The sequence below is a fragment of the Oncorhynchus tshawytscha genome, linkage group LG01 (assembly GCF_018296145.1).
Source record: "Oncorhynchus tshawytscha isolate Ot180627B linkage group LG01, Otsh_v2.0, whole genome shotgun sequence".
NCBI classification, from domain to species: domain Eukaryota; kingdom Metazoa; phylum Chordata; class Actinopteri; order Salmoniformes; family Salmonidae; genus Oncorhynchus; species Oncorhynchus tshawytscha.
Window position 1 is genome coordinate 90165697 of NC_056429.1, and position 25438 is coordinate 90191134.

Consider the following 25438-nt stretch of genomic DNA (forward strand, 5'->3'; position numbering starts at 1 on the left):
ACACAACATCCCTGGAGGGTAATACAACCCCATATATAACAACACAACATGTCTGGAGGGTAATAAAACCCCATATATAACAACACAACATCCCTGGAGGGTAATAAAACCCCATATGTAACAACACAACATCCCTGGAGGGTAATAAAACCCCATATATAACACAACACAACCTGTCTGGAGGGTAATAAAACCAAATATATAACACAACATGTCTGGAGGGTAATACAACCCCATATATAACACAACACAACATCCCTGGAGGGTAATAAAACCCCATATATAACACAACACAACATCCATGGAGGGTAATAAAACCCCATATATAACACAACACCCCTGGAGGGTAATAAAACCCCATATATAACACAACACAGCATCCCTGGAGGGTAATAAACCCCATATATAACACAACATCCCTGGAGGGTAATACAACCCCATATATAACAACACAACATGTCTGGAGGGTAATAAAACCCCATATATAACAACACAACATGTCTGGAGGGTAATAAAACCCCATATATAACAACACAACATCCCTGGAGGGTAATAAAACCCCATATGTAACACAACACAACCTGTCTGGAGGGTAATAAAAACCCCATATATAACACAACACAACATCCATGGAGGGTAATAAAACCCCATATATAACACAACATCCCTGGAGGGTAATAAAACCCCATATATAACACAACACAACATCCCTGGAGGGTAATAAAACCCCATATATAACACAACATCCCTGGAGGGTAATACAACCCCTATATAACAACAACACAACATCCCTGGAGGGTAATAAAACCCCATATATAACAACACAACATCCCTGGAGGGTAATAAAACCCCATATATAACCCAACACAACCTGTCTGGAGGGTAATAAAACCAAATATATAACACAACATGTCTGGAGGGTAATACAACCCCATATATAACACAACACAACATCCCTGGAGGGTAATACAACCCCATTTATAACAACACAACATGTCTGGAGGGTAATAAAACCCCATATAACAACACAACATGTCTGGAGGGTAATAAAACCCCATATATAACAACACAACATCCCTGGAGGGTAATAAAACCCCATATATAACACAACATCCCTGGAGGGTAATAAAACCCCATATACAACACAACATGTCTGGAGGGTAATAAAACCCCATATATAACACAACACAACATCCCTGGAGGGTAATAAAACCCCATATATAACACAACATGTCTGGAGGGTAATAAAACCCCATATATAACACAACATCCCTGGAGGGTAATAAAACCCCATATATAACACAACACAACCTGTCTGGAGGGTAATAAAACCCCATATATAACACAACACAACATCCATGGAGGGCAATAAAACCCCATATATAACACAACACCCCTGGAGGGTAATAAAACCCCATATATAACACAACATGTCTGGAGGGTAATAAAACCAAATATATAACACAACACAACCCGACAAATGACACTGACTCTACTCCAGCCACTTTAATCATGGGAATTGATGGGAAATTATGTAAATATATCACTAGCCACTTTAAACAATGCTACCTTATATAATGTTACTTACCCTACATTGTTCATCTCATATGCATACGTTGATACTGTACTCTATATCATCGACTGCATCCTTATGTAATACATGTATCACTAGCCACTTTAACTATGCCACTTGGTTTACATACTTATCTCATATGTATATACTGTACTCGATATCATCTACTGTATCTTGCCTATGCTGCTCTGTACCATCACTCATTCATATATCCTTATGTACATATTCTTTATCCCCTTACACTGTGTATGACAGTAGTTTTTTTTTTTTTTTTTGGAATTGTTAGTTAGACTACTTGCTCGTTATTACTGCATTGTCGGAACTAGAAGCACAAGCATTTCGCTACACTCGCATTAACATCTGCTAACCATGTGTATGTGACAAATAAAATTTGATTTGATTTGATTTGATTTGAACCTGTCTGGAGGGTAATACAACCCCATATATAACACAACATCCCTGGAGGGTAATAAAACCCCATATATAACACAACATCCCTGGAGGGTAATAAAACCCCATATATAACACAACATCCCTGGAGGGTAATAAAACTCCATATATAACACAACACAACCTGTCTGGAGGGTAACACAACCCCATATATAACACAACACAACATCCCTGGAGGGTAATAAAACCCCATATACAACACAACATGTCTGGAGGGTAATAAAACCCCATATAGCATCCCTGGAGGGTAATAAACCCCATATATAACACAACATCCCTGGAGGGTAATACAACCCCATATATAACAACACAACATGTCTGGAGGGTAATAAAACCCCATATATAACAACACAACATCCCTGGAGGGTAATAAAACCCCATATGTAACAACACAACATCCCTGGAGGGTAATAAAACCCCATATATAACACAACACAACCTGTCTGGAGGGTAATAAAACCAAATATATAACACAACATGTCTGGAGGGTAATACAACCCCATATATAACACAACACAATATCCCTGGAGGGTAATAAAACCCCATATATAACACAACACAACATCCATGGAGGGTAATAAAACCCCATATATAACACAACACCCCTGGAGGGTAATAAAACCCCATATATAACACAACACAGCATCCCTGGAGGGTAATAAACCCCATATATAACACAACATCCCTGAGGGTAATACAACCCCATATATAACAACACAACATGTATGGAGGGTAATAAAACCCCATATATAACAACACAACATGTCTGGAGGGTAATAAAACCCCATATATAACAACACAACATCCCTGGAGGGTAATAAAACCCCATATGTAACAACACAACATCCCTGGAGGGTAATAAAACCCCATATATAACACAACACAGCATCCCTGGAGGGTAATAAACCCCATATATAACACAACATCCCTGGAGGGTAATAAAACCCCATATATAACACAACACAACATCCCTGGAGGGTAATAAAACCCCATATATAACACAACATCCCTGGAGGGTAATAAAACCCATATATAACACAACACAACCTGTCTGGAGGGTAACACAACCCCATATATAACACAACACAACATCCCTGGAGGGTAATAAAACCCCATATACAACACAACATGTCTGGAGGGTAATAAAACCCCATATAGCATCCCTGGAGGGTAATAAACCCCATATATAACACAACATCCCTGGAGGGTAATACAACCCCATATATAACAACACAACATGTCTGAAGGGTAATAAAACCCCATATATAACAACACAACATCCCTGGAGGGTAATAAAACCCCATATGTAACAACACAACATCCCTGGAGGGTAATAAAACCCCATATATAACACAACACAACCTGTCTGGAGGGTAATAAAACCAAATATATAACACAACATGTCTGGAGGGTAATACAACCCCATATATAACACAACACAATATCCCTGGAGGGTAATAAAACCCCATATATAACACAACACAACATCCATGGAGGGTAATAAAACCCCATATATAACACAACACCCCTGGAGGGTAATAAAACCCCATATATAACACAACACAGCATCCCTGGAGGGTAATAAACCCCATATATAACACAACATCCCTGGAGGGTAATACAACCCCATATATAACAACACAACATGTATGGAGGGTAATAAAACCCCATATATAACAACACAACATGTCTGGAGGGTAATAAAACCCCATATATAACAACACAACATCCCTGGAGGGTAATAACCCCATATGTAACAACACAACATCCCTGGAGGGTAATAAAACCCCATATATAACACAACACAGCATCCCTGGAGGGTAATAAACCCCATATATAACACAACATCCCTGGAGGGTAATAAAACCCCATATATAACACAACACAACATCCCTGGAGGGTAATAAAACCCCATATATAACACAACACAACATCCCTGGAGGGTAATACAACCCCATATATAACACAACACAACATCCCTGGAGGGTAATAAAACCCCATATATAACACAACACAACATCCCTGGAGGGTAATAAAACCCCATATATAACAACACAACATCCCTGGAGGGTAATAAAACCCCATATGTAACAACACAACATCCCTGGAGGGTAATAAAACCCCATATATAACACAACACAGCATCCCTGGAGGGTAATAAAAACCCCATATATAACACAACATCCCTGGAGGGTAATAAAACCCCATATATAACACAACACAACATCCCTGGAGGGTAATAAAACCCCATATATAACACAACACAACATCCCTGGAGGGTAATAAAACCCCATATATAACACAACACAACATCCCTGGAGGGTAATAAAACCCCATATATAACACAACACAACATCCCTGGAGGGTAATAAAACCCCATATATAACACAACACAACATCCCTGGAGGGTAATAAAACCCCATATATAACAACATCCCTGGAGGGTAATAAAACCCCATATATAACACAACACAACCTGTCTGGAGGGTAATAAAACCCCATATATAATACAACACAACATCCCTGGACGGTAATAAAACCCCATATGTAACACAACACAACCTGTCTGGAGGGTAATAAAACCCCATATATAACACAACACAACATCCCTGGAGGGTAATTACAACCCCATAAATAACACAACATCCCTGGAGGGTAATAAAACTCCATATATAACACAACACAACCTGTCTGGAGGGTAATGAAACCCCATATATAACAACACAACATGTCTGGAGGGTAATAAAACCCCATATACAACACAACATGTCTGGAGGGTAATAAAACCCCATATATAACAACACAACATCCCTGGAGGGTAATAAAACCCCATATATAACACAACATGTCTGGAGGGTAATAAAACCCCATATATAACACAACATCCCTGGAGGGTAATAAAACCCCATATATAACACAGCACAACCTGTCTGGAGGGCAATAAAACCCCATATATAACACAACACAATCTGTCTGGAGGGTAATAAAACCCCATATATAACACAACACAACATCCATGGAGGGCAATAAAACCCCATATATAACACAACACCCCTGGAGGGTAATAAAACCCCATATATAACACAACATGTCTGGAGGGTAATAAAACCAAATATATAACACAACCTGTCTGGAGGGTAATACAACCCCATATATAACACAACATCCCTGGAGGGTAATAAAACCCCATATATAACACAACACAACCTGTCTGGAGGGTAATTGAACCCCATATATAACACAACACAAAATCCCTGGAGGGTAATAACACCCCATATATAACACAACACAACATCCCTGGAGGGTAATAACACCCCATATATGACACAACATCCCTGGAGGGTAGTAAAACCCCATATATAACACAACACAACATCCCTGGAGGGTAATAAAACCCCATATATAGCACAACAGAACATCCCTGGAGGGTAATAAAACCCCATATATAACACAACACAACCTGTCTGGAGGGCAATAAAACCCCATATATAACACAACACAACATCCCTGGAGGGTAATAAAACCCCATATATAACACAACATCCCTGGAGGGTAATAAAACCCCATATATAACACAACACAACCTCCCTGGAGGGTAATAAAACCCCATATATAACAAAACACAACCTGTCTGGAGGGTAATAAAACCCCATATATAACACAACACAACATCCCTGGAGGGTAATAAAACCCCATATATAACACAACATGTCTGGAGGGTAATAAAACCCCATATATAACACAACATCCCTGGAGGGTAATAAAACCCCATATATAACACAACACAACATGTCTGGAGGGTAATAAAACCCCATATATAACACAACACAACATCCCTGAAGGGTAATAAAACCCCATATATAACACAACATCCCTGGAGGGTAATAAAACCCCATATATAACACAACACAACCTGTCTGGAGGGTAAACACAACCCCATATATAACACAACACAACATCCCTGGAGGGTAATAAAAACCCATATATAACACAACACCCCTGGAGGGTAATAAAACCCCATATATAACACAACATGTCTGGAGGGTAATAAAACCCCATATATAAAGAACACAACATCCCTGGAGGGTAATAAAACCCCATATATAACACAACACAACATCCCTGGAGGGTAATAAAACCCCATATATAATACAACACAACATCCCTGGACGGTAATAAAACCCCATATGTAACACAACACAACCTGTCTGGAGGGTAATAAAACCCCATATATAACACAACACAACATCCCTGGAGGGTAATTACAACCCCATAAATAACACAACATCCCTGGAGGGTAATAAAACCCCATATATAACACAACATCCCTGGAGGGTAATAAAACTCCATATATAACACAACACAACCTGTCTGGAGGGTAATGAAACCCCATATATAACACAACACAACCTGTCTGGAGGGTAATAAAACCCCATATATAACACAACACAACCTGTCTGGAGGGTAATAAAACCCCATATATAACACAACACAACATCCATGGAGGGCAATAAAACCCCATATATAACACAACACCCCTGGAGGGTAATAAAACCCCATATATAACACAACATGTCTGGAGGGTAATAAAACCAAATATATAACACAACACAACCTGTCTGGAGGGTAATACAACCCCATATATAACACAACATCCCTGGAGGGTAATAAAACCCCATATATAACACAACACAACCTGTCTGGAGGGTAATTGAACCCCATATATAAACAACAAAACATCCCTGGAGGGTAATAACACCCCATTTATAACACAACACAACATCCCTGGAGGGTAATAACACCCCATATATGACACAACATCCCTGGAGGGTAGTAAAACCCCATATATAACACAACACAACATCCCTGGAGGGTAATAAAACCCCATATATAGCACAACAGAACATCCCTGGAGGGTAATAAAACCCCATATATAACACAACACAACCTGTCTGGAGGGCAATAAAACCCCATATATAACACAACACAACATCCCTGGAGGGTAATAAAACCCCATATATAACACAACATCCCAGGAGGGTAATAAAACCCCATATATAACACAACACAACCTGTCTGGAGGGTAATAAAACCCCATATATAACACAACACAACCTGTCTGGAGGGTAATAAAACCCCATATATAACACAACACAACATCCCTGGAGGGTAATAAAACCCCATATATAACACAACATGTCTGGAGGGTAATAAAACCCCATATTTAACACAACACAACATCCCTGGAGGGTAATAAAACCCCATATATAACACAACACAACATCCCTGGAGGGTAATAAAACCCCATATATAACACAACATGTCTGGAGGGTAATAAAACCCCATATATAACACAACATGTCTGGAGGGTAATAAAACCCCATATATAACACAACACAACCTGTCTGGAGGGTAATAAAAACCCATATGTAACACAACACAACCTGTCTGGAGGGTAATAAAACCCCATATATAACACAACACAACATCCCTGGAGGGTAATAACACCCCATTTATAACACAACACAACATCCCTGGAGGGTAATAACACCCCATATATAACACAACATCCCTGGAGGGTAATAAAACCCCATATATAACACAACACAACCTGTCTGGAGGGTAATGAAACCCCATATATAACACAACACAACATCCCTGAAGGGTAATAAAAAACCCATATATAACACAACATCCCTGGAGGGTAATAAAACCCCATATATAACACAACACAACCTGTCTGGAGGGTAACAAAACCCCATATATAACACAACACAACATCCCTGGAGGGTAATAAAACCCCATATAACACAACACAACATCCCTGGAGGGTAATAAAACCCCATATATAACACAACACAACCCCTGGAGGGTAATAAAAACCCATATGTAACACAACACAACCTGTCTGGAGGGTAATAAAACCCCATATATAACACAACACAACATCCCTGGAGGGTAATTACAACCCCATAAATAACACAACATCCCTGGAGGGTAATAAAACCCCATATATAACACAACATCCCTGGAGGGTAATAAAACTCCATATATAACACAACACAACCTGTCTGGAGGGTAATGAAACCCCATATATAACACAACACAACATCCCTGAAGGGTAATAAAAAACCCATATATAACACAACATCCCTGGAGGGTAATAAAACCCCATATATAACACAACACAACCTGTCTGGAGGGTAACACAACCCCATATATAACACAACACAACATCCCTGGAGGGTAATAAAACCCCATATATAACACAACATCCCTGGAGGGTAATAAAACCCCATATATAACACAACACAACCTGTCTGGAGGGTAACACAACCCCATATATAACACAACACAACATCCCTGGAGGGTAATAAAACCCCATATATAACACAACATCCCTGGAGGGTAATAAAACCCCATATATAACACAACACAACCTGTCTGGAGGGTAATACAACCCCATATATAACACAACATCCCTGGAGGGTAATAAAACCCCATATATAACACAACACAACCTGTCTGGAGGGTAATTGAACCCCATATATAACACAACACAACATCCCTGGAGGGTAATAACACCCCATATATAACACAACACAACATCCCTGGAGGGTAATAACACCCCATATATGACACAACATCCCTGGAGGGTAGTAAAACCCCATATATAACACAACACAACATCCCTGGAGGGTAATAAACCCCATATATAGCACAACAGAACATCCCTGGAGGGTAATAAAACCCCATATATAACACAACACAACCTGTCTGGAGGGCAATAAAACCCCATATATAACACAACACAACATCCCTGGAGGGTAATAAAACCCCATATATAACACAACATCTCTGGAGGGTAATAAAACCCCATATATAACACAACATGTCTGGAGGGTAATAAAACCCCATATTTAACACAACACAACATCCCTGGAGGGTAATAAAACCCCATATATAACACAACACAACATCCCTGGAGGGTAATAAAACCCCATATATAACACAACATGTCTGGAGGGTAATAAAACCCCATATTTAACACAACACAACATCCCTGGAGGGTAATAAAACCCCATATATAACACAACACAACATCCCTGGAGGGTAATAAAACCCCATATATAACACAACATGTCTGGAGGGTAATAAAACCCCATATATAACACAACATGTCTGGAGGGTAATAAAACCCCATATATAACACAACACCCCTGGAGGGTAATAAAACCCCATATATAACACAACATGTCTGGAGGGTAATAAAACCCCATATATAACACAACACAACCTGTCTGGAGGGTAATAAAAACCCATATGTAACACAACACAACCTGTCTGGAGGGTAATAAAACCCCATATATAACACAACACAACATCCCTGGAGGGTAATTACAACCCCATAAATAACACAACATCCCTGGAGGGTAATAAAACTCCATATATAACACAACACAACCTGTCTGGAGGGTAATGAAACCCCATATATAACAACACAACATGTCTGGAGGGTAATAAAACCCCATATACAACACAACATGTCTGGAGGGTAATAAAACCCCATATATAACAACACAACATCCCTGGAGGGTAATAAAACCCCATATATAACACAACATGTCTGGAGGGTAATAAAACCCCATATATAACACAACATCCCTGGAGGGTAATAAAACCCCATATATAACACAACACAACCTGTCTGGAGGGCAATAAAACCCCATATATAACACAACACAACCTGTCTGGAGGGTAATAAAACCCCATATATAACACAACACAACATGTCTGGAGGGTAATAAAACCCCATATATAACAACACAACATCCCTGGAGGGTAATAAAACCCCATATATAACACAACATGTCTGGAGGGTAATAAAACCAAATATATAACACAACACAACCTGTCTGGAGGGTAATACAACCCCATATTTAACACAACATCCCTGGAGGGTAATAAAACCCCATATATAACACAACACAACCTGTCTGGAGGGTAATTGAACCCCATATATAACACAACACAACATCCCTGGAGGGTAATAACACCCCATATATAACACAACACAACATCCCTGGAGGGTAATAACACCCCATATATGACACAACATCCCTGGAGGGTAGTAAAACCCCATATATAACACAACACAACATCCCTGGAGGGTAATAAACCCCATATATAGCACAACAGAACATCCCTGGAGGGTAATAAAACCCCATATATAACACAACACAACCTGTCTGGAGGGCAATAAAACCCCATATATAACACAACACAACATCCCTGGAGGGTAATAAAACCCCATATATAACACAACACAACCTGTCTGGAGGGTAATAAAACCCCATATATAACACAACACAACATCCCTGGAGGGTAATAAAACCCCATATATAACACAACATGTCTGGAGGGTAATAAAACCCCATATATAACACAACACAACCCTGGAGGGTAATAAAACCCCATATATAACACAACATCCCTGGAGGGTAATAAAACCCCATATATAACACAACATGTCTGGAGGGTAATAAAACCCCATATTTAACACAACACAACATCCCTGGAGGGTAATAAAACCCCATATATAACACAACACAACATCCCTGGAGGGTAATAAAACCCCATATATAACACAACATGTCTGGAGGGTAATAAAACCCCATATATAACACAACATGTCTGGAGGGTAATAAAACCCCATATATAACACAACACAACCTGTCTGGAGGGTAATAAAAACCCATATGTAACACAACACAACCTGTCTGGAGGGTAATAAAACCCCATATATAACACAACACAACATCCCTGGAGGGTAATTACAACCCCATAAATAACACAACATCCCTGGAGGGTAATAAAACCCCATATATAACACAACATCCCTGGAGGGTAATAAAACTCCATATATAACACAACACAACCTGTCTGGAGGGTAATGAAACCCCATATATAACACAACACAACATCCCTGAAGGGTAATAAAAACCCATATATAACACAACATCCCTGGAGGGTAATAAAACCCCATATATAACACAACACAACCTGTCTGGAGGGTAACACAACCCCATATATAACACAACACAACATCCCTGGAGGGTAATAAAACCCCATATATAACACAACATCCCTGGAGGGTAATAAAACCCCATATATAACACAACACAACCTGTCTGGAGGGTAATAAAACCCCATATATAACACAACACAACATCCCTGGAGGGTAATAAAAACCCATATATAACACAACACCCCTGGAGGGTAATAAAACCCCATATATAACACAACATGTCTGGAGGGTAATAAAACCCCATATATAAAGAACACAACATCCCTGGAGGGTAATAAACCCCATATATAACACAACACAACATCCCTGGAGGGTAATAAACCCCATATATAACACAACACAACATCCCTGGAGGGTAATAAAACCCGACATACAACACAACATGTCTGGAGGGTAATAAAACCCCATATATAACACAACACAACATCCCTGGAGGGTAGTAAACCCCATATATAACACAACACAACATCCCTGGAGGGTAATAAAACCCCATATATAACACAACACAACCTGTCTGGAGGGTAATAAAACCCCATATACAACACAACATGTCTGGAGGGTAATAAAACCCCATATATAACACAACACAACATCCCTGGAGGGTAATAAAACCCAATATATAACACAACACAACCTGTCTGGAGGGTAATAAAACCCCATATATAACACAACACAATATCCCTGGAGGGTAATAAAACTCCATATATAACACAACACAACATCCCTGGAGGGTAATAAACCCCCATATATAACAACATCCCTGGAGGTTAATAAAATCCCATATATAACACAACACAACATCTCTGGAGGGTAATTACAACCCCATATATAACACAACATGTCTGGAGGGTAATAAAACCCCATATATAACACAACACAACCTGTCTGGAGGGTAACACAACCCCATATATAACACAACACAACATCCCTGGAGGGTAATAAAACCCCATATATAACACAACACAACATCCCTGGAGGGTAATAAAACCCCATATATAACACAACACAACATCCCTGGAGGGTAATAAAACCCCATATATAACATAACATCCCTGGAGGGTAGTAAAACTCCATATATAACACAACACAACATCCCTGGAGGGTAGTAAACCCCATATATAACACAACATCCCTGGAGGGTAATAAAACCCCATATATAACATAACATCCCTGGAGGGTAGTAAAACCCCATATATAACACAACATCCCTGGAGGGTAATAAAACCCCATATATAACACAACACCCCTGGAGGGTAGTAAAACCCCATATATAACACAACATCCCTGGAGGGTAGTAAAACCCCATAACATGAAAGGAATTCATATTTGACAGTTATGGAAGGTTCACCTGTTGGACATGTTGTGAGATGCTGTCCCCAAGGATCTCCTGCCCAGCACAGACAAGGCATAGCACAGAGTGACCAGAGGGGAGTCCTCGTCACAGTCCACAGGCTGGCAAAACACAAGGGTCAAAGGCCATCAGTGTTCACATCCTCTGAAATGACCAGCAGCAAGGAAACCAAAGGTACAACATGGGGTCTTCAAAACTGCAGGTCTTGATAGGGCCCTGTTTTTTCCCCTGACCACATGACCTTATCAGGAAGCATGAACTAGTTCCTAGAGTTTTCTTGACCATGAATAATAAACTAGACTTAGGCATGGAGTTTTCCTGACAAGGAAAAATGAACTAGACAAGGGCATGGAGTTTTCCTTAAGACATGCATTATTGTACTGTACATTGCAATCTCACATCTCCACTCACCTCCTCCAGTTTGTTGGCACAGTACTGGATCCACTCCAGATAGATGTTACAGAAGCTGGCCCTGGTGACGCCCTGGAGGCAGTGGACGTAGTCCTCGTCTATCTTAATGCTGAACACGGCCGGGTCTCTCTCTATGTGGTGCCACTTGGTGTAGGACACCAGAGCCTTCGTGATAGAGGGATCCTTGATCCACGTCTGTAGCTTCAGGGACTCGATCAGGTAGTAGAATATGCTCTAGAGGTGAAACAACAGGGAATAAGTATTGATGATGAAATATATTTTTATTGCCTACTCCTCGCTTGCAAAGGTTTTGAAGCTCAGCAGTTAAGCTCAGACTTAATTGCTTTTGAAATAAAAGCAGTAATGAATTACAAAGATGTTGAAAGTATAAAAAATAAATGAATATTAAACTGCTTAGATCATAGGTTAAATTCAAATTCAAGTCTTTATTGTCTGTTACATTTCCATAAGACGTCAAAAGGTCTACAACCTTCAGATAGTAGCTGACGAGCAGTTTGCGCAGGTCGTACACCTGCAGCATGGTGGCAGCGTTGTTCTCGCTGATGCTGTAGCCCTCCAGCAGGTACTTGGTGGTGGTGACCTCCCAGGCCAGCCATCGCAGGTTGAAGGCCGCGTTGCAGGACAGGACGTTTGGCAGGTGGCCCGGCTCACAGCAGCAACAGGAATCGTCCTCCTCCACACCCTCAGTGATGGCCTCTACCTCCCTCTGCTGGCAGTATGTACCTGGGGAGGAGGAGAAGGGGAAAGGAGATACCTAGTCAGTAGCACAACTGAATACTTTAAACCGAAATGTGTTTTCCACATTTAACCCAACCCCTCTGAATCAGAAGGAGAAGGACCACAGACCATCATGTTAATGGTGATTGTACATCAGTGGTCGAGATGTGGGGCGTATGATTATTAGAAAACAATTTCAAAGAAAATGTAATACATTTTTAAGAAACTTGTAACATTCAACACAGTCAAGATATTTCCCATATCAGTAGAATGATCATAGCCACAGAGTACTTACAGGTATATACAGTGCAACAGGAAAATAGGAAAATATTCAGACCCCTTGACTTTTTCCACATTTTGTTAGGTTCTAAAATTTATGAAATTGTTTCCCCCTCATTAATCTACACACAATAATAACAAAGCCAAAAAAGTTTGAGACATTTTTGCTAATTTATTTAAAAAAAAAACTGAAATATCACATTTACATAAGTATTCAGACCCTTTACTCAGTACTTTGTTGAAGCATCTTCGGCAGCGATTACAACCTCAAGTTTTCTTGGGTACAACGCTACAAGCTTGGCACACCTGTAATTGGTTTCTCCCATTCTTCTATCCAGATCCTCTCAAGCGCTGTCAGGTTGGGAGCGTTGCTACACAGCTATTTTCAGGTCACTCCACAGATGTTCGAGCTCTGGCTGGGCCACTCAAGGGCATTCAGAGACTTGTCCTAAAACCACTCCTTTGTTGTCTTGGTTGTGTGCTTATGGTCGTTGTACATTGCTCCGTTCATCATTCCCTCGATCCTGAAGAGTCTCCAAGTCCTTGCCGCTAAAAAACTTCCCCACAGCATGATGTCACCACCATTATGCTACACAATAGGGATGGTGCCAGTTTCCCTCCAGACTTGACGCTTGGCATTCAGGCCAAAGAGGTGCATTTTGGCAAACTCCAAACTTTAGGTGCCTTTTGGCAAACTCAAAGCAAGCTGTCATTTGCCTTCTGGCCACTCTACCATAAAGGCCTGATTGGTGGAGTGTTGCAGAGATGGTTGTCCTTCTGGAAGGTTCTCCCATCTCCACAGAGGAATCCATCTCCCATCTCCACAGAGGAACTCTAGAGCTATGTCAGAATGACCATCGGGTTCTTGGTCACCTCCCTGACCAAGGCCCTCCCCCGATTGCTCAGTTTGGCCCGGGCAGCCAGCTCTAGGAAAAGTCTTGGTGGTTCCAAAGTCTTGGTACCCTTCCCTAGATCTGTTGTCAGCACAATCCTGTCTTGGAGCTCTATGGACAATTCCTTTGACCTCATGGCTTAGTTTATGCTCTGACATGCACTGGCAACTGTGGGACCTTATATAGACAGGTGTGTGCCTTTCTAAATCATGTCCAATCAATTGAATTTACCATAGGTGGACTCCAATCAAGTTGTAGAAACATCTCAAGGATGATCAATGGAAACAGGATGTATCTGAGCTCATAGCAAAGGGTCTGAATACTTATGTAAATAATAAATTATACATTTGCAAAAATTTAGAAAAAAATGTTTGCACTTCGTCATTATGGGGTACTATCAAATCAAATCAAATTTTATTTGTCACATACACATGGTTAGCAGATGTCAATGCGAGTGTAGCGAAATGCTTGTGCTTCTAGTTCCGACAATGCAGTAATAACCAACAAGTAATCTAACTAACAATTCCAAAACTACTGTCTTATACACAGTGTAAGGGGATAAAGAATATGTACATAAGGATATATGAATGAGTGATGGTACAGAGGAGCATAGGCAAGATACAGTAGATGGTATCGAGTACAGTATATACATATGAGATGAGTATGTAAACAAAGTGGCATAGTTAAAGTGGCTAGTGATACATGTATTACATAAGGATGCAGTCGATGATATAGAGTACAGTATATACGTATGCATATGAGATGAATAATGTAGGGTAAGTAACATTATATAAGGTAGCATTGTTTAAAGTGGCTAGTGATATATTTACATCATTTCCCATCAATTCCCATTATTAAAGTGGCTGGAGTTGAGTCAGTGTCAGTGTGTTGGCAGCAGCCACTCAATGTTAGTGGTGGCTGTTTAACAGTCTGATGGCCTTGAGATAGAAGCTGTTTTTCAGTCTCTCGGTCCCAGCTTTGATGCACCTGTACTGACCTCGCCTTCTGGATGATAGCGGGGTGAACAGGCAGTGGCTCGGGTGGTTGATGTCCTTGATGATCTTTATGGCCTTCCTGTAACATCGGGTGGTGTAGGTGTCCTGGAGTGCAGGTAGTTTGCCCCCGGTGATGCGTTGTGCAGACCTCACTACCCTCTGGAGAGCCTTACGGTTGTGGGCGGAGCAGTGCCGTACCAGGCGGTGATACAGCCCGCCAGGATGCTCTCGATTGTGCATCTGTAGAAGTTTGTGAGTGCTTTTGGTGACAAGCCGAATTTCTTCAGCCTCCTGAGGTTGAAGAGGCGCTGCTGCGCCTTCTTCACGATACTGTCTGTGTGAGTGGACCAATTCAGTTTGTCTGTGATGTGTATGCCGAGGAACGTAAAACTTGCTACCCTCTCCACTACTGTTCCATCGATGTAGATAGGGGGGTGTTCCCTCTGCTGTTTCCTGAAGTCCACAATCATCTCCTTAGTTTTGTTGACGTTGAGTGTGAGGTTATTTTCCTGACACCACACTCCGAGGGCCCTCACCTCCTCCCTGTAGGCCGTCTCGTCGTTGTTGGTAATCAAGCCTACCACTGTTGTGTCGTCCGCAAACTTGATGATTGAGTTGGAGGCGTGCGTGGCCACGCAGTCGTGGGTGAACAGGGAGTACAGGAGAGGGCTCAGAACGCACCCTTGTGGGGCCCCAGTGTTGAGGATCAGCGGGGTGGAGATGTTGTTGCCTACCCTCACCACCTGGGGGCGGCCCGTCAGGAAGTCCAGTACCCAGTTGCACAGGGCGGGGTCGAGACCCAGGGTCTCGAGCTTGATGACGAGCTTGGAGGGTACTATGGTGTTGAATGCCGAGCTGTAGTCGATGAACAGCATTCTCACATAAGTATTCCTCTTGTCCAGATGGGTTAGGGCAGTGTGCAGTGTGGTTGAGATTGCATCGTCTGTGGACCTATTTGGGCGGTAAGCAAATTGGAGTGGGTCTAGGGTGTCAGGTAGGGTGGAGGTGATATGGTCCTTGACTAGTCTCTCAAAGCACTTCATGATGACGGAAGTGAGTGCTACGGGGCGGTAGTCGTTTAGCTCAGTTACCTTAGCTTTCTTGGGAACAGGAACAATGGTGGCCCTCTTGAAGCATGTGGGAACAGCAGACTGGTATAGGGATTGATTGAATATGTCCGTAAACACCCCGGCCAGCTGGTCTGCGCATGCTCTGAGGGCGCGGCTGGGGATGCCGTCTGGGCCTGCAGCCTTGCGAGGGTTAACACGTTTAAATGTCTTACTCACCCCGGCTGCAGTGAAGGAGAGTCCGCATGTTTTCGTTGCAGGCCGTGTCAGTGGCACTGTATTGTCCTCAAAGCGGGCAAAAAAGTTATTTAGTCTGCCTGGGAGCAAGACATCCTGGTCCGTGACTGGGCTGGATTTCTTCTTGTAGTCCGTGATTGACTGTAGACCCTGCCACATGCCTCTTGTGTCTGAGCCGTTGAATTGAGATTCTACTTTGTCTCTGTACTGACGCTTAGCTTGTTTGATAGCCTTGCGGAGGGAATAGCTGCACTGTTTGTATTCGGTCATGTTACCAGTCACCTTGCCCTGATTAAAAGCAGTGGTTCGCGCTTTCAGTTTCACGCGAATGCTGCCATCAATCCACGGTTTCTGGTTAGGGAATGTTTTAATCGTTGCTATGGGAACGACATCTTCAACGCACGTTCTAATGAACTCGCACACCGAATCAGCGTATTCGTCAATATTGTTATCTGACGCAATACGAAACATAACCCAGTCCACGTGATGGAAGCAGTCTTGGAGTGTGGAGTCAGCTTGGTCGGACCAGCGTTGGACAGACCTCAGCGTGGGAGCCTCTTGTTTTAGTTTCTGTCTGTAGGCAGGGATCAACAAAATGGAGTCGTGGTCAGCTTTTCCGAAAGGAGGGCGGGGCAAGGCCTTATATGCGTCGCGGAAGTTAGAGTAACAATGATCCAAGGTTTTTCCACCCCTGGTTGCGCAATCGATATGGTGATAAAATTTAGGGAGTCTTGTTTTCAGATTAGCCTTGTTAAAATCCCCAGCTACAATGAATGCAGCCTCCGGATAAATGGATTCCAGTTTGCAAAGAGTCAAATAGAGTTCGTTCAGAGCCATCGATGTGTCTGCTTGGGGGGGGATATATACGGCTGTGATTATAATCGAAGAGAATTCTCTTGGTAGATAATGCGGTCTACATTTGATTGTGAGGAATTCTAAATCAGGTGAACAGAAGGATTTGAGTTCCTGTATGTTTCATTCGTCACACCATGTCTCGTAAGCCATAAGTAATACGCCCCCGCCCCTCTTCTTACCAGAAAGATGTTTGTTTCTGTCGGCGCGATGCGTGGAGAAACCCGCTGGCTGCACCGCCTCGGATAGCGTCTCTCCAGTGAGCCATGTTTCCGTGAAGCAAAGAACGTTACAGTCTCTGATGTCCCTCTGGAATGCTACCCTTGCTCGGATTTCATCAACCTTGTTGTCAAGAGACTGGACATTGGCGAGAAGAATGCTAGGGAGTGGTGCACGATGTGCCCGTCTCCGGAGTCTGACCAGAAGACCGCGTCGTTTTTTTGGGTCGCCGCATAGGATCCATTCTGTTGTCCCGGTTGAAAGGCAGAACACAGGATCCGCGTCGCGAAAAACATATTCTTGGTCGTACTGATGGTGAGTTGACGCTGATCTTATATTCAGTAGTTCTTCTCGACTGTATGTAATGAAACCTAAGATGACCTAGGGTACTAATGTAAGAAATAACAAAACACTGCATAGTTTCCTAGGAACGCGAAGCGAGGCGGCCATCTCTGTCGGCGCCAGAAGTTTCAAGTGTAGATTGCTGAGGATTTTTAAAAATTTAATCCAAAAATGTAATCCATTTTGTAACAAAATGTGGAACACTCAAGGGGTCTGAATACTTTCCGAAGGCAGTGTAGGTGTATATGGCTCTGGGTGTGGTATAGTGCTCCTCATTGTGTATTAGTCAGTATCTGACCTCTGAACTCCAAGCCTCGGAGCTGGAAGGTGACCAGGCCGTTGCCAATCTCGATGAGGTGAACGAAGGCGTTGAGGTAGTCAGAGGCCAGGATGAAGCAGTCTCCAGAGCTGTAGTTCCCCCAGCGGCCCAGCATCAGGTCACCACACAGAGAGTGCTGCAGAGAGCGTGTCAGATACTCATAGAAGATGGAGTTCAGGTTGTTGTCGTCACATCCTGGAGGAATAAAAGTTGATGTAAAATACACTGATTGACATGACCAACAAAAACAACATGTATTAACCATGAGAAAATCATTGTCGAGTTGAGAAATTCGAAATCAGCTTCTCCGGTTAATGTTAATTAGGGAGGATAACATGATCATGTTTATTAAATAAATGTAATATTTTACCTGTCTCTTTATCAACCTGAGATACCAGTCTGCTATTGGCGTTGTCAATACGTTTGGTGCTGCAAAATGGTACCAAACCAAGATTAGGGAGACAGTACATTAATTTACATACAACAAGCAACAAACAAAGTCTAACATACAATAGAGAGAATTCTGTTTTCTTCTTAGGACCGGTGTTAGTTATAGTTAAAATAGTTATATAAATCCTCAACAATAACTCAGTGACTGGAGTAGAGGTGCTAGACTATGTGTCTACGCCGAGACCACTTCGCTGATAGCTGAGTGTATGACATCATCTTTGACACGGAAATGTCCTTATATGGATGTCAACAGGGGCTCTAGGATGCCACTTGCATATTTTCTGAGTAGATTAGAAACAGACTAACAATTGATTATTGACAGTGACCTCACTCAATGGTTTGGTCATAGACTCAAACTGATTTGGACGTCCCTCATCTTGTCCCATCTCTGAGGCTGGATAGATGGGGGGGCCATCGACACACTGTGGTCGTTTAAGGGCATATTGCCAGATTCAGACAATAAGCCGTTTTTCTACTTACCCAGTGTCAAATGAACTCATATGCTACAGTACCTGTAGACTTTCAGTCATTGCTCTAACACTAGTTAGCATTTTCTTGCGAAACTAACTTTAACTTTATTCATACTGCATGCAGAAACATTAAAAAGGTATCCACAGGTTCATCGGACTCTGGGGAAGTAGATAATCTTGCAGTATCCCTTTAAGGTAAATGTTTTAAAGGGCTTAATTGTGCTTTATCTCATGCTGTGGGCGATGAAAGGTCATTACTTGTAGTTCCTCTCCCAGAACTTGACGGGCCGCGGGTAGGAGGTGATGAAGATGGCGCTGCCCAGGAAGGGGCTGAGAGGGGTGTAGAACAGAGTTGTGATGAACGTCTGCAGCAGCAACATAGCTGAGTCTGAGTTGCATCATGAAGGAGAACCCCCCCACAACCAAGGTACAACCAACGGGTTTACCATACTCACATAACTGCTGTCAAATTCGCTGTCACAGTTTCAGTCAGAGCAACGTCAAAACATGTGGAAGCATGTGTAGTTCATACACACGTCAAAACCAAAGGATACGAGGCACAGCGAAGGGCTGAGCGAATGCGTGGAAGGCACTGCCCCATGCGATCTGCCACGGTGCGATGTAAACCATGATGAAGTTGAGCTTGTGAAGCAGATCGCTGAGCTGTAGAGGAACAAATACCTGCTGTGAGTCACTGACAGACAACAAAGACAGTTCTTTTTTAGATCCTAAAAATAAATCCAAGATAATCAAAAGAAAGGCCACTCTACATACAGAGCAGCTGTGTCCGCTGCTTCACAGACCCCGAATAATACTGTAATTTTTAAAAATCAATTGTAGGAAGTTTGGGAACCGCAGCCATAGTGAGTTGCATTAATTTCCCTATTTTATGGTATTCAGAGGTCTTTATTGGGAGAGTGTGTACCAGTCTCTGGTCACGTCACAGACTGACCTTGTGGAAGACAATGGACATAATAAAAAAGTCCAGCAGAAAGGTTTCAGAGGCTCTGCTGCAGTCAAACTCGAAGAAGACGATAGTGAAGATGAGAGTGACGAACTGGAAGCTGGGATTGCAGAAGGAGGCGCGGAGGAGCTTCATCCCAGCAACTGTCATCAACAAGACATCACAGCTGGAGCGAGACACAGAGACCTGAGCAACTCAGGCGCACAGACGGGACACAGCGGAGCAAAGCAAAGGGGTGACATGGAGGGAGAGGGAGGCAGGGGAGACAAATGCACCAATACTAGCTAATACTGTATATACAACACACATTCTTCCCTAGCAAAGATCATGCATAGTGACTGACAAAGTGATATTTCTTTGATTGATGAAGGTACTCAGGGTTTTGCTGCACCTCCAACATGCACAGAGGGGAGTGGTGGAGACCAAGGTTATTATAGTAAACAAAAACTGACACTGAAATGAAAAAGAATCATGAAAAAACTATTTTGTAATCGGAAATAAAATCATTAACAAACTGAAATGATACTGAAACTATTATCTTCGACTCGAAAACGAACTCAAATGAAATAAACTTTTTAAACTTTGGGCAAAAATCAAATAGGTTTTTCAAGCTTTTTCTAATGGGGTTTTTAAGCCTCTGAATCTGGCAGGTAAAAGCTGGTGTCGATGTTTCAAAAATGGCCTAGCATCACTATATATTTTTTATTTTACCTTTATTTAACTAGGCAAGTCAGTTAAGAACAAATTCTTATTTTCAATGACGGCCTAAGAACAGGGGGTTAACTGCCTGTTCAGGGGCAGAACAACAGATTTGTACCTTGTCCGCTTGGGGGTTTGAACTTTCAACCTTCCGGTTACTAGTCCAACACTCTAACCACTAGGCTACGCTGCCACCCCAACTAGCTATCACTAGTTAGGGAAGAAATCTTCCACTTTCTAAACACTAAAACTGAAACTAAATCATATCAAAACAGCTTTTTATCCAACTAAGTAAAAACTAGTAAATCAGGATGAAAGACTAAGAGAAGAAAACACAAAACTATAATAACCTTGGTGAAGACTATATAGTATAAACCTGTGAAGAACTGTGTGATTCTGGACAATGGTTTCCCCAGGTGCTACAGTACATGAAGATTGGCATTTTAAGCTAATCGAATAAGTGGGACAGAGGCAAGTTTTTCACACTGTCTACCTGGAAAAACATTAACTCTACATTCTAAACTGAATGTTAGACAGATTATCTAAACAAACTGGTTTTAAACTGAAAATGGTTCTTAGAAGACCTGGGTCAAATACTTGGTTTAGTCTCGGTACAATAGAACCCCTGGAATAGTTCCAAAAGTGGAAACCCCAAGCTAAACCCAGAGCACCTCAAAAACGGGATTTGTTCTGACATTCGTGATTTATAGTTTCTAGTGTTTGATTATTATAGTATATGTTTGACATTTGTTATGCACTGTTGGAGCTAGTAACACAATTATTTCTCTGCACCCTCATCTGCCAAACTGTGTACGAGACCAATAAACCCTCTGTAACATCTGCCAAACTGTGTACGAGACCAATAAACCCTCTGTAACATCTGCCAAACTGTGTACGTGACCAACAAACCCTCTGTAACATCTGCCAAACTGTGTACGTGACCAATAAACCCTCTGTAACATCTGCCAAACTGTGTATGTGACCAACAAACCCACTGTAACATCTGCCAAACTGTGTACGTGACCAACAAACCCTCTGTAACATCTGCCAAACTATGTACGAGACCAATAAACCCTCTGTAACATCTGCCAAACTGTGTACGTGACCAACAAACCCACTGTAACATCTGCCAAACTGTGTACGTGACCAACAAACCCTCTGTAACATCTGCCAAACTGTGTACGTGACCAACAAACCCTCTGTAACATCTGCCAAACTGTGTACGAGACCAATAAACCCACTGTAACATCTGCCAAACTGTGTACGTGACCAACAAACCCTCTGTAACATCTGCCAAACTGTGTACGTGACCAACAAACCCTCTGTAACATCTGCCAAACTGTGTACGAGACCAACAAACCCACTGTAACATCTGCCAAACTGTGTACGTGACCAACAAACCCTCTGTAACATCTGCCAAACTGTGTACGAGACCAATAAACCCACTGTAACATCTGCCAAACTGTGTACGTGACCAACAAACCCTCTGTAACATCTGCCAAACTGTGTACGTGACCAACAAACCCTCTGTAACATCTGCCAAACTGTGTACGACCAACAAAGACCAATAAACCCACTGTAACATCTGCCAAACTGTGTACGTGACCAACAAACCCTCTGTAACATCTGCCAAACTGTGTACGAGACCAATAAACCCACTGTAACATCTGCCAAACTGTGTACGTGACCAATAAACCCTCTGTAACATCTGCCAAACTATGTACGAGACCAATAAACCCTCTGTAACATCTGCCAAACTGTGTACGTGACCAACAAACCCTCTGTAACATCTGACAAAACGAGACCAATAAACCCTCTGTAACATCTGCCAAACTGTGTACGAGACCAATAAACCCTCTGTAACATCTGCCAAACTGTGTACGTGACCAACAAACCCTCTGTAACATCTGCCAAACTGTGTACGTGACCAACAAACCCTCTGTAACATCTGCCAAACTGTGTACGTGACCAATAAACCCTCTGTAACATCTGCCAAACTGTGTACGTGACCAACAAACCCTCTGTAACATCTGCCAAACTGTGTACGTGACCAACAAACCCTCTGTAACATCTGCCAAACTGTGTACGTGACCAACAAACCCTCTGTAACATCTGCCAAACTGTGTACGTGACCAATAAACCCTCTGTAACATCTGCCAAACTGTGTACGTGACCAATAAACCCTCTGTAACATCTGCCAAACTGTGTACGTGACCAATAAACCCACTGTAACATCTGTCAAACTGTCTATGTGACCAATAAACCCTCTGTGTACGTGACCAATAAACCCTCTGTAACATCTGCCAAACTGTGTATGTGACCAACAAACCCACTGTAACATCTGCCAAACTGTGTACGTGACCAACAAACCCTCTGTAACATCTGCCAAACTATGTACGAGACCAATAAACCCTCTGTAACATCTGCCAAACTGTGTACGTGACCAACAAACCCACTGTAACATCTGCCAAACTGTGTACGTGACCAACAAACCCTCTGTAACATCTGCCAAACTGTGTACGTGACCAACAAACCCTCTGTAACATCTGCCAAACTGTGTACGAGACCAATAAACCCACTGTAACATCTGCCAAACTGTGTACGTGACCAACAAACCCTCTGTAACATCTGCCAAACTGTGTACGTGACCAACAAACCCTCTGTAACATCTGCCAAACTGTGTACGAGACCAACAAACCCACTGTAACATCTGCCAAACTGTGTACGTGACCAACAAACCCTCTGTAACATCTGCCAAACTGTAACGAGACCAATAAACCCACTGTAACATCTGCCAAACTGTGTACGTGACCAACAAACCCTCTGTAACATCTGCCAAACTGTGTACGTGACCAACAAACCCTCTGTAACATCTGCCAAACTGTGTACGAGACCAATAAACCCACTGTAACATCTGCCAAACTGTGTACGTGACCAACAAACCCTCTGTAACATCTGCCAAACTGTGTACGAGACCAATAAACCCTCTGTAACATCTGCCAAACTGTGTACGTGACCAATAAACCCTCTGTAACATCTGCCAAACTGTGTACGAGACCAATAAACCCTCTGTAACATCTGCCAAACTGTGTACGTGACCAACAAACCCTCTGTAACATCTGCCAAACTGTGTACGAGACCAATAAACCCTCTGTAACATCTGCCAAACTGTGTACGAGACCAATAAACCCTCTGTAACATCTGCCAAACTGTGTACGTGACCAACAAACCCTCTGTAACATCTGCCAAACTGTGTGACCAACAAACCCTCTGTAACATCTGCCAAACTGTGTACGTGACCAATAAACCCTCTGTAACATCTGCCAAACTGTGTACGTGACCAACAAACCCTCTGTAACATCTGCCAAACTGTGTACGTGACCAATAAACCCTCTGTAACATCTGCCAAACTGTGTACGTGACCAATAAACCCTCTGTAACATCTGCCAAACTGTGTACGTGACCAATAAACCCTCTGTAACATCTGCCAAACTGTGTACGTGACCAATAAACCCTCTGTAACATCTGCCAAACTGTGTACGTGACCAATAAACCCACTGTAACATCTGTCAAACTGTCTATGTGACCAATAAACCCTCTGTAACATCTGCCAAAACGTGACCAATAAACCCACTGTAACATCTGTCAAACTGTGTACGTGACCAACAAACCCTCTGTAACATCTGCCAAACTGTGTACGTGACCAATAAACCCACTGTAACATCTGCCAAACTGTGTACGTGACCAATAAACCCACTGTAACATCTGCCAAACTGTGTACGTGACCAATAAACCCACTGTAACATCTGTCAAACTGTGTACGTGACCAATAAACCCTCTGTAACATCTGCCAAACTGTGTACGTGACCAATAAACCCACTGTAACATCTGCCAAACTGTGTACGTGACCAATAAACCCACTGTAACATCTGCCAAACTGTGTACGTGACCAATAAACCCACTGTAACATCTGTCAAACTGTCTATGTGACCAATAAACCCTCTGTAACATCTGCCAAACTGTGTACGTGACCAATAAACC

The 25438-nt window shown here is 42.1% G+C and overlaps 1 protein-coding gene across 2 annotated transcripts in view; it reads right to left on the reverse strand.

Annotated features, from left to right (window-relative positions):
• LOC112234636 (pecanex-like protein 2) overlaps positions 1–25438 on the reverse strand; it is an 88212-nt gene that overhangs the window by 45191 nt on the left and 17583 nt on the right. For both annotated transcript variants that reach the window (XM_042327246.1, XM_042327253.1), the window contains exons 21-28: positions 20687–20864; positions 20289–20397; positions 19993–20122; positions 19185–19243; positions 18794–19009; positions 13364–13617; positions 12874–13107; positions 12460–12563 (exon numbers count right to left, since the gene is read on the reverse strand). In XM_042327246.1, coding sequence (XP_042183180.1) covers positions 12460–12563; positions 12874–13107; positions 13364–13617; positions 18794–19009; positions 19185–19243; positions 19993–20122; positions 20289–20397; positions 20687–20864 — 1284 coding nt within the window. The remainder of the gene's footprint in view (positions 1–12459; positions 12564–12873; positions 13108–13363; positions 13618–18793; positions 19010–19184; positions 19244–19992; positions 20123–20288; positions 20398–20686; positions 20865–25438) is intronic.